The sequence below is a fragment of the Perissodus microlepis genome, chromosome 11 (assembly GCF_051167445.1).
Source record: "Perissodus microlepis isolate ML-2025 ecotype Zambia chromosome 11, ASM5116744v1, whole genome shotgun sequence".
NCBI classification, from domain to species: domain Eukaryota; kingdom Metazoa; phylum Chordata; class Actinopteri; order Cichliformes; family Cichlidae; genus Perissodus; species Perissodus microlepis.
Genome location: NC_140471.1, coordinates 13640273 through 13652290, shown reverse-complemented (window position 1 = coordinate 13652290; position 12018 = coordinate 13640273). Strand labels below are relative to the sequence as shown.

The window sequence follows — 12018 nt, the reverse complement described above, 5'->3', positions numbered from 1 at the left end:
TAACGGCTTTATTACTAATGCCACATGACAGCATTTTATCCAACACGTCGACCGTATTTCTTAAATTTTAGAGGGCCCTGTGGGTGATGCAAGATCTGTTTTAGGGTGGATTTCCCCTGGAACATATCAGCATGCAGCCAAAACAAACTCCTGCGGATGGTTTGCCTCTTGCCTCCGGTCTCTCCGGCCTGCTTCTAGAGAGCAGCCAAGGGACCCTTAGTGCTCAGAGGGAGGAGCAGTGCAGTCCTTTTGCCCTCCCACTGGCTTTAAGACCAGAGACAGACGGAAACACTCAGACTGCAGGCACATGTGGAGCAGAGACACACAGAGAGGGAGAAAGGACAGAGAGCACGAGAGAGTGAGGCGGCTGGCGCAGAGTCGTTTCTGGAATTGAAACGGGCAAATATAGAAACGAAGGGCAAAGAAAGACGCGCAGAGAAGCAATGAGAGACGAGACCAATTTTTGCTTCAACATGCAAGTATAAACTGATTTTTTAATTCTTATTTTGAAGTGATAGCTGCAGGAGACACAGATCTTTGGGATGTGAAGTGCATGTGAATAGATCCAGAAAGAACAAGAAGGACTTGGAACCTGCAGCTGTCCATGACCCGAGTGCCCTGAGGTCAAGTTGTCGTGACCTCTTAACCTGCTTTAGGATCAACTTCAATAAGGGGAGATTACAAGTTGAGGCAAATTAGACTCACAAGGGAAACATCCGATTCTCCTGGCTTAATTTATTTTGTGAAGAAGAGAAGTTTTGGGGGAAATAGCTCCGGTGGACACCTTCAGCAGCCGTCAGCATCAACCAGCTTCAGCCAACAAGCTTCATCAGCTCAACCTTGCCTTGAGGAAGCCCCCACAAGACTGACCAGTAACTGTCACGCTGTTGCGCCCAAGATGACATTCGCCATGCTGCGCACGGCACCCCCCGCGGGCCGCTTCCTCTACGGCGACATCGCCCTTCTCTCCGAAGACGATGATGAGAACGGTAGCGAGGGCTCGGGCTCCGAGGAGCGTACCAGCAATTCCTCCAACGCCGCCTTTCGCTTGTCCTCGTCTTCCCCATCTGCCTTTCACATCAAGGTGAACAGGAAGAGGAAGCTGTGCGGGGGAGGAGGCGGAGGGATAGAAGTAGGGGGCATGGCCGCGAGACTGGTCCCCCCGGACTCATCTCCACCTAAGGAATATCGCCAGAGGACCGCGGCCAACGCGCGGGAGAGAGATCGCACCAATTCTGTCAACACAGCATTTACAGCGCTGCGCACACTCATCCCCACCGAGCCTGCAGACAGGTAAAGACCTGCATGAGTTACTGTTTTGTGACATGATGCACAAATAAGACAGGGACAGAATGATTTCCACCTGGAGAACCAAATAAATGAACGTTTTATATTTAGGCCTTTAATCTGAAACTCTCCAAACTCGAACAGGGAAGAAAAATTCTAGCATCTAGCATCATTCTCTTACAGGTTTGAACATATCCTATGAGGCAGATATCTTTACGTTACCCTCCAAATTTCTTTTTTTCCTCTGTCAACACCACAACTGTTTTCATGATTGCAGGAAGTTGTCAAAGATCGAGACGCTGCGTTTGGCCAGCAGCTACATAAGCCATCTGGGTAACGTGCTGCTCCTGGGCGAAGGGCTTCATGACGGACAGCCCTGCCACGCTCCCTCACCGCCGTTTTTCCATGTCAGCTCCTCCCCCAACCGAGGATCCGACCAATCAGCACAGCCCAAGCACATCTGTACCTTCTGCCTCAGTAACCAGAGGAAAATGGTGAGCGGATAACGAACTCTCAGTCAGTTAAAGAAGAAGAGGGAATCGGGGAAAACATTAAGTTAAAAGTGCGTTTTGCTTAAAAATCCTCTAAAACTAAATGGCGGGAAGTTAAAAAGAAAAGTCTTGTTTTTTTTTAAATTTATCTTTGTTAAATTTTCCAAAATACAAATGATAGAGATTTAGCTGAAGACCAGTGCGGTCGGAGACACTGTGTGGTGGTTTAGGACAGCTGACCTGAGATCAGTGAATGTGCCCATAAACCAGATTGGCCCAGAGGGACTGTAAAAGAAAAACCACTTTTTAAAGGACTCAGTGTTATTGTATCATCGGGGGTTAGTTTTAATCAAGCAGGTGGTTTCTGAAAATCTCTGAGCATTACAGTCCACAGCAGTGGTTGTTTTTCTCTCCGAGAGCTGTGTTCAAACAGCACGCAGGCTTTTTCCAGACTAAATGTGTACGAGTGTTGTGTCTAAACCCATCTATGGTGTTGTTTTTGCTCTCTTTTAAAAAAATATGAATTTAGAGTTTACAAGGGTATTTATGCAGTGACTGAGATTTATGACCAGGAGCCCATGAAATCCGTCCAAAACCATGCGTATAATTTCAAGAATGCATTGACGTCAGCCCGAATACGAGAAGGTTTTAATCATAACTTCTAGAGATTGACCTGAGAGATACAAATTGGTAACTGGCAATTACTTTGTTCCAGTGAAAGTCACAGTCACAGGACAAAATGTAGGTGGAGAATCGATAACATTTTAGAGCAAAAAAACCAAAACTACCAACTTTTCTTCTCCACTTTTGTCAATAATCTTGATAAAAATCTACATTTCTCTACAACTATTAAAATGGATAAGCTACACCTTAGGGCGAACCTGTTTCTGCTCATATTTGATTGAGTCATCGCGGGAAATTAACATAATCAAAGCCACTCTCGCAGACGAAAATCATCAGCTTGATGAGAAAATACAGAAAATGAGGGATCAGCTGAGTGAAGTTAAATATATATGACCCCAGTTCTGATTTTGACAAATGCTACAGAAGATGATAAAGAGTTGACTTTCTCCCCCCCCAGCCCATAGCTGCCGCCCATTTAGCAGGATTTATGGGTAAGGGGCTGACATCTGGCAGACTCCGCCGTTACCCCAGCAGTGTGTGAAAGCTAATACCCTCCTCAGTGTCTCAACCCAGAGACCCTTTAGCTGGGGGATAACCTGAGACTCAGCAGTCTTAGTGTCCCCCCCCCCCCCCCACCCCTCCAAACTTCTGCGAGTGAAAAACTAGACGTCCTGAGCGTCCAAACCCAGACGTCCTCAGCTCGCAGATAACTCGCCTGAAACCTGTACCCCTTCCCTTCTTTTTTAACCTGTCTGTCCTCGCTGACTCCTTCACTTCCTCCTTTGTCCTCACAAACATCTCATTCTGTTTCATTTCTTCACCTTCAACATGTGCACCCCGGCTCCCCTCAAACACCACCACCACCACCTTTGTGCATATCGATCGACCTGATGGAGGTCAGAGCTGCCAGTAGGAGCTTTGTAATACTATCTGCTGCTGTCAGCTCGCTGCTGTGGTTGCATGACTGACCTGTAAATGCATGCTGGGTAGAAAACTATTTCTCATGTCAAAACACTCGAGCGCAGACACTTCAGCTTACTCTGTGTTACACACTGTCAGTCACGTTATGATGTTTCCCGGTAGCTCAATGAAAAGTCTCATTATTCTCCCCTGTGTGCTGTGTACGTTACGTCAAGCGTACTTGGCTGACTTCCCCAAACGAATCCAGAAGAATCGCAAGCGAGGAGACAGAAGATGAGTTAGCACAAGGGTGTAGAAATGGTTGCTTAGTTTTGGTTTATGCAAACAGTTTTATGAATCATACACACACACAAACAACTATATGTCTTTGCAGTTCTGCTTAAAGTGAATTTAGTAGCTTATCAGTATCACAATGTGAAGATCTTTTTTTTTTTTACTCTATATTACTCTATACTCTTTTTTTACTGCATACAACCAGTAAAAAAATGTTAAATGGTGCACTTTCTTGGTCTAATTTCAGTGGTGGATTAATCTTCACTTGGTTAGTTAGACGGTTAGCAGCAGGATGTTGTGTGGGTACAAGTACAGCATACACTGTGTGGCTATGTTTAAAGTTAAGCTGTATTGGCACACAGGAATAAGCTGAGCTGGGCTTTGGATACAAGCACAGGACTTGTTAGCTGGACCCTTCAACAAAGGCCTGGTGGAGTGATAATAATATCACTCCACCAGGCTCCAGTGCTCCTCCTCGCCATCATATCGGCACACGCAGTGCAAAGAGGCTCATGTGTCCACGCTGAATGTTTATTGTGCGATTTCCAAATTAAATTGATGCAATTATCTAAAATATATTTTAGGAGAAAATGAGGTTCATTTGGCCTCCTCTGATTGGCAGAACCTGAGAGCATTTCGTTTTCTCTGGAAAAGTGGCTATAGTGGGTCTAAGTGGGCTAAAGAGCAGAGTCGGTGCTGGTGATTACAGAGAGGAAACGATTGTGAAGGTAAAATGAGACTTTGTGTCCTGAGTGCTCTCTTTGTATGTTTTTATGGTCATTGAGGTTCATCACAGCTGTCAGGTCTGCTTGGACCAGCTGCTTCAGTTACACTTCTTTCCAGCGTCGGAGAGGGCGAAAGTGAGAAAAGTATACGCTCATTTCCTCTTATTATGTGTGTGAATACTGTATAACTGTTTCAAAACAAACAGTGTTGTTAGTAATGACTACTGCACACGGAGTGCTACGCTTTACATCTTACAGAGTCGGAGGAATAATGATGTGATTTCATTATGTGTCGGTTCTTTATAGACATGTCTTAAGGAGCTTTAAAATGAATTTCACTCATTTACGGTGAGTTTCCTGAAAATGATACAGAACATGATTAAAACCGTCTCAATATCGCTGCGTCGTCAAATATCAGCCGTTTGATGAATAACGGGTCTTTTTTTTTTTTTTTTTTGTCAGATTTTAGGTTAAAAATTTTCACCCACCTTCAAGTCGTCTGAAAAATTCAAGATACTTGGAGAGAGGTTTTTATTAGAGGCTTGTCAGGAAATTTTTTTTTTATCTATTTTAAATTTTTTATGCCAACATAAAGAACAAAATCTCTCTCTTGATGCCCTAAAGTGTCAGGTGAAGCATGAAAAGGTACTTTGTGAAATTTACTCTCAGTATCTTTTTTGTTTTGATGCCAAATACCTCCTTGAATGTTCATATATATCACAGCAAAAATCTGATGTGTAAGGGGTGGAGCACACGCAGTTTGGCAAAGACAAACTGGATAGTAGCTCTTGCATGCTGGTGCCTTTGATACTTGGATTTAAAAAAAAAGGGGGGACATGCTTGATGGCTACATCTGTAAATGAGATGTACAATACTGAGGACAGACGACTGAGGTGAGCCGAGCACGGCTCAAATCCCCGTGCTGTCTACTTGATTGATGCAGCTATCCTGTGCAAAGGCTCTTTGCTGTCAGTGCAACTGTCAGATGCCTGGACTCAACATGTGACAGGAGAAGCTCACAGTGGCAGCTTTTATAATAATCAGCTCTTTATTGTCTTAAGTCAATATCTGGTAGAGGTCACCTTCAGTGATGGTGAAAGTGTCGAGGTGGTTGTCTGCTGCAGTTATTTTACAAGCTGAATTTATGCAAAACGTGATTCAAAACAAACATCTTTTAAAATGTGCTAATCTGTCTGTCTCTAGTCCGCAGCGTTCAACTGTGGCCTATTTCTTTTGGCCCGAAACAGAGAGCGGGTTAATTCAATTCAAAGGGCTAAAGTAAATAGAAATAGCAGTTCATCTGCCAATAAGAGCAATCACACTGCATTCTCCTTTCAAGCTGGATGTGACGTGCCCAAGCGTTTTCCATCATTTGAATTTCGAAGAAGCTCGTCTGATTAATTAAAAGCAACATCTTATGTTCGGAAACAAAATTTAAAAAAAATAAAAGAAAAATTTGGTGAAAATATAACTGCTCTGGTGCTTATGGTGTGGTTGGTGTAAATAGACCAGCGCTTCTTTTGAAATGGTTAAATTTAGATGCGTTTACAAGCGTTTTAAGGCACGGCCCAGAGTTTTACTCGCACTCAGCGGAGGTTATTTATTTGGAATTTCTGGAAATCAAAAAGCAAACGTAACCAGACAATGCATTCTGCCTTTGATATCGCAAACGGTTCTGATTTATATCTCGGCTGCAGCACAACTACGCATGGTGATTTTTGTATGTGGATGGAAAGACGGGGGCACTAAAATCTCACTGTGCAACTGGAAACACACCTCTTCTCTGCTGGTGTGAGGGCGAGGACCACTTGCATTTGTTTTTGCATGAGACGGATGTGAGTGACACATCTAGAGTGAATTTTTTAATGTGTCTTAAGCAGCAACCTTGCAAACACACTCACAGACAGATACACACACACACACACACACACACACTGACTGGCTCTCTGTGTCTGGAAGTCATTGGCAGCACAGAGCGGAGCAACAAATGAGCTAATTGTTCTGTAAATGATTTATCCTCTGCTGAGGCCATACAGCCAGTGTTTAATTCAGCGGCTGCTATTAGAAACACATTGACGTTGGGCTTTGATGGTGATGTTAAAGGAGCCTGGAAACCACTCACTGTGAAACGCCCTCCCTGCTTACGCTCACGCCCACACCAATCACACATATATATACACACACATGTGGGCACACAGCACACCACCGCACTCAGACACTTTTATCAAAAGCATTTCACCCTACCTCCTAGTCTTTCCAACCAGACAGCCGTTCACCACTTCTAGACAGCGTGCAAAAAAGAGAAAAAAAAAAGTCTTAAATATGATTACTTAGTTAAGGAGTTCTGGATCATGACTGCGCTTTCAACACTTTCTAAACTAATGGTGTGCAGGAAGTTGTGGAAACAGAGATGGAGAAGTAGAGCGAGAGAGAAAGAGAAATAGCCAACGACTCAGCGGGATAATCAACTTAGCTATTTATCCTCCAGTTTGGACAGTTGGTTTTTAGGCTGTGCTCAAACTACACTTTGCTTCTTTATAGAGATCAAATGAACCATGGGTCTAAAGAGGGCTTAAATGCATGCATAGGACATGTGCGGGGCCGCGCTAATGACTGCGGTTTTTGCAGTTATTTGGATATTAGTCTGTTTTCACTGGAAAAAAGCATTGCGTCACTTTTGTGCACGGAGTCGACGTCTCGGTAGAACGTCATATATGAAAACTAAATTGCCCTCATTTGCTGATAATGCTAGCGTTGAGTTGGAGGGAATGTTTTTCGTGCCTCGTGAGCAAGAGCTTCGCTATGCTAATGAGGTGCATCGAAGGCAGCTAACACGCTGATGGCAGCGTCTAAATGTATTCTCAGCCACGCTCGGTGTGTGTGAGTTTGTGTACGAGTGTGTGCCCTCGAGCGTGGACCTGTCTGTATATTTTCAACACAGATGGAAACGGTTAAATCCTAATTTAACACCAGCAGAAGAAGCCGGGTCAGATAACTAACAAAATCTATTAGCAAAACTATCATTCTGAAGCCATTCGGTCTTCGGGGAAAGGGCCGCTCACCGAGCAAATTAAAGCAAAAATACAGAAAGTCGAGCCAGGCTTTAGAGAAACACAGCGACAAAGCAGGATTTATGCTGTTTCTTGAAACAATATGTACTGAAGCTAATGACATACTGGTTTTTTTAGGGTCTACATCTTAGCACTGACGATCAAGCGCTGGTTAGTGCATAATGTAGCAAAATTAAGTCATCTGAGACTAGTGAAAATGAAGTCTGGCTTGTTATGGAGTCATTAAAACAGATTTTTAAAATGCTGGGGAAAATAAAGTACATGTGTGGCTGCCTGGTGCAAGCAGCATCTAATTAGGCAATCTAAGATTAATCAAGAGCCGTGCTTACTGGCAAAGCTGCAATGAACATGAATTTGCGATGTGTCCAAGTCACGTAGTGGCAGACTGGGGCCTTATTTTGTGTTTTATTTCACTTAATTGAAGTCTCTTATGTTTTATTTATCAATTAATGATCATTTATGGGGGAAATTACAGCTTCTATAAGCCACCAGAGGCCCTGACGCATACACATACTTTCACTCGCTAAACTGAAAGGATATTACCAGTTTTCATTTCATGGTTAAATACCAATCTCCTTATACGATTGCGGGCCAGTGCCCAAGTAGAAATTATTTTTTCCAACCAGTCATTCCTGTCCTCGTGCAGCCAGAAACTAAATTAGATGTTTGTATTTGACAGAACAGCTTAACACAGGAAAAAAAGAGAATGGAAAATCCAGTTATAGGTGAAGGAACGGCAGGATTGGGTTTCGGAAAAACAATACTAAAGACTGAATTTGTGGACTTGATAAGATGCTGTGAAGACAGTGTTTACTGTCTTCACATTAGGGTTAAGACAGGCTGCTTTCTCCTTGTTGGTCCAAAAATATTGTTCAAGTTTGGTAGTATCATCATATCATATCTAAAGTAAACATCAGCAGGTAATCATATTAATGTCAGACAAATCGGCCTCCTGGGAAGACAGCGGTATGTGTGTGTGCGCGCGAGCCTGTTTGGAAAGAGAAAAGAGAGAGCAGAGATGTCATCCGAGCATGCCCTATTAGTCTTCAGGAGATTGTTTTGACTACCAGGCCGGCCTTAAAGCCCCCCTCCCCAAATCCCCTCCACCTTCTGTTTTGACTGAACCGGCTACACTCCAGCTGAACCGCCTACACCAGCTACAGCTGTGCCTCTAAACTGTCACGGAGCACTAACAATGAGACGTGGGCTGATTCCTACCGATTCCGCTGTAATTTGATGTAATTTGGGAAATCATCCAATTTTCACACACAGGTTTCAAGTGAAATTTCTCACGTACCCACTTTAACTCTAAACTGCCTCAAGTACTTTTCCTTCCACTGACAAATGCCTTCAATTTTCCCTGTTGCTTTCCAACAAACACCCAGGAGCATGGCTGCGTTTCTGTCTTCCAACTGATGGTTTTGATGGTTTGTGAAAGGGAACAAGCCCAATGAGAGCACAGCGTCAATGAAGCTGAGGTTTTTCCAGGCTGTAAGTGACACAAAATAGACATCTGAGCAAGACTACATGTCATGTCAGATGGTTAAACTGACAGACAATTTGAGGCAAATCATTAGTCTTGTGTAATCTTTTACACATAGCAAGACTCTTCAATTGTACTAGGAATGGATTTGTGCCTGAAGCAAGGCTTCTTAATGTGGGGGGATCCCCCAGCGGTCCACGAATCACAGCCAAGAAATTTACTATAAATTATAAAACTGCGCTCTTCAGCAAAAAAGAGCAAATCTACAGATGGGATCCACGGACACCAACAAAATAAGGATTTTCTGTCCTTTTCTCCCACTCGTTTTGTCTTTGGGTCATAAGAAACTCTTAATATGATATAAGTGCCTCTTATTTATTTATTCTACAAACAATCCAGAAGGCAACTGAGAGTATAAATGGTGTTAAACATATGCTTATTTGCATTAGGATTAAGGCTGAAAGACCTCTATGGACTTTACAAATGAGGAAACCCTACATGTGCTGATTGATGTTCTTATATTTCCTTATGCTAGTAATATCTCATCTACTATCTACTTAGTTTTGAAAACAGGACAACAGAAGAACAAATAAGACACATTTGGTCACATGAAGTAGCTGCTTTTAAGCGTGGCTACTACATACTAAATTATACCGCTGGTGTTGCTCATACTTGCACTCGCAGCCAGTAACACAGTGGTAATGATTCATGTCTAGCAACGGTAATGGTTCAATTGCAGTGTAATCTAATGATCCTCTGCTGATCCAGCTGGAGGAAGGATTGACAACAACAGTTTCTGCGTCTCCTCACACTCACTCACCTCCGTCAGTGGGAGTACCAATTCCTGTCCAAGTCTTATGATCTCATTCTTTGATTACCGCCTGATACCCTTCCAACCACCAACCCACCTATGTTGATCTCAGGCAAACGGATTTTTCCAAACACCTACACCTTGTGCGCCGTCTGAGAGGAAATGTGTAACAGGTGTTCGGCGTGATGAGAGGAAAGGAAAGTGGGAGGCAGAGAGGGTTAGTTGAGATGATATGAGAGGGGGTAGAGAAAAGTCAGGAGAGGACATGAGTGCTTATATTAGCATATGGGATAATGGTAGCCTTATTCTTCAGCTGAAGAATTAAATAACAAAGATCCGTTGTCAGCTATGAGTTAATCCTTAAAACATCAGTCTTTTTTCTCCTTTTTTTAAATTTTTTTTTACAAAAGCATGGATGATATGTGTTGCATATCACTCAGTGGTGTGTTCAATAAAATCCCTTGACTGTTGCCTGAAAAGCCAATGGTAGATGGCCCAAGTGAGCTGAGAAGAGGTTAGGTGAAGAGGGAAAAAGTGATGTTATTTTCCTGGCCAGATAGCGAAGGTCTCCTAACCAGCCAGGAAATCAGGGCCTCTTGCTCTGATACCACAGATAAATGAGAAGCATATCATCATGCTCTGCTGTCATGAACCAGCTCATGATGTCAATCTTCAGGCTGTAATAGTATTAAAGAAAAGCTCATTTCTCTCTGCCACCACAATTAATGTTGTGCGCTACATTACAGAATGTGTTTATGTGAGTTTACTGCATGCAGTCAAGGCTAATTTACTCTCCCATCAACTAAAAGCAGAGTGCATCTAAAACCACATGAACTTGCTGTGCCAGTGATTCCAGTACGAAACCATATATTTTTTGAGTGCATTTTTTATGGTTTACATTAAAAAAAAAAATCATCTTTTTTACCTGTTATGATTTTTTTTTTTTTTTTACTGTAAAATTGCTGGGCTTCTTTAGAGCCTCTGTGATGAAATATGGTTTGAATAAATTCATTAAACGTAAAGTATACTTGTGTTAGTGAAACCAGAGTAAGCTTCGATCAAAACTGGCAAATTTTCATGAAATGACGATTAAGAAGTTTGTTTCTTTGATCTTACCTCAAATTGTTTTTTTATATTTGTGAAACTGGACAGATAAAGTTGACTCACAGGAGGAAAGACTTTCTCAAGCCACCCTCCTGAGAAATCTATGAAATATATCAAGTAAAAACACCAACAACATCCATAAAGAATCAATCTTCTAGATGGCAGTTAGCCTTTTTTCCACCTACCGCTTAGTTTTCTCCAGCTCTAACTCATGAGAGCAAAACCCAAACTGTTGTTTCAGTTTGATTTCAGTGAACCCGTCAATGATGTGAGATGTTGTTTCTGTCTCTTGCAGAATAAAGACAGAGACAGGAAGACCGCCATAAGGAGCTAACGACGACGACACGAGCCACGTGGATAAAATGCTCATCACTTGCTTACATCGATTTTTAAAATTACTGCAACTTGAAGACTAACCAGACTCAAAGACTTTTGAAGGACTCCTTGTAGCACTTCCAGGATTTTCCAGGAACATTTTAACTAAAGTTTGCATTTTGTTAAAGGACCTTTTTTTAAAAAAAAAAATTTTTTAGAGTTTGAGAACTTTCAAATGGCTTTCACATGCATACCAACACCACCAAGAACCTCTTAATACCACTTATAAAAGACTCTTGACTGTATCAGTGACTCTGAGAACTTATGGCACATGATCTGAAAACACACTCATAAACTTGTATTCCCAAAAAGCTGTGTGTTATTAATGTGTAAACTGAAGTATAAATGTATATTTATGTGACATAACATTATATAATGAAACTATGTTATTTAACGGCTATATGACTTTTTTTGACAAACAATGTGCATCGTTTTGAGGTACAATCATTGGCTATATGACATCACAAAAATATGCTGGAACATTGTTGGCATTGGTTATTTCTAATAATCATTTTTGAGAGTTGAACTTAACTCAAGATGAGCAATAAATTGTTTGTATATCTGGGATTAAATTTCATTCATATGCTGCTGGTATGTTAAACAGATTGTACTCTAAAATGTTCTCCTAATTCTTGCCAGTCCCAACCAATAAACGTTGTAGAAGTTTCCACCGTGACTTTCCGGTGAGCTGCAGATATATTTTAATAGCAAATCAATGCTGTATTATCCTTTTGTGGCTGGTGGAGAGAATTAAGTGGAACTTCCTCTCTGTCTGATCCCATAGCTCACATAAACCTAATTACCCTTATTCACCTGTGACGCTCTCTTTCTCTCTCACATGCTTGTTCCTTCT

At 42.0% G+C, this 12018-nt stretch overlaps 1 protein-coding gene across 1 annotated transcript; it reads left to right on the top strand.

Moving 5' to 3' along the window:
- The first annotated feature begins 314 nt into the window (after positions 1–314).
- Positions 315–11841, top strand: LOC146377365 (basic helix-loop-helix transcription factor scleraxis-like). The gene is made up of 3 exons (XM_084945126.1): positions 315–1293; positions 1565–1781; positions 11086–11841. Exons 1-3 carry the CDS (start codon positions 899–901, stop codon positions 11122–11124), a joined length of 651 nt encoding a protein of 216 aa, XP_084801252.1. The 5' UTR covers positions 315–898; the 3' UTR covers positions 11125–11841.
- Positions 11842–12018: the final 177 nt, after the last annotated feature.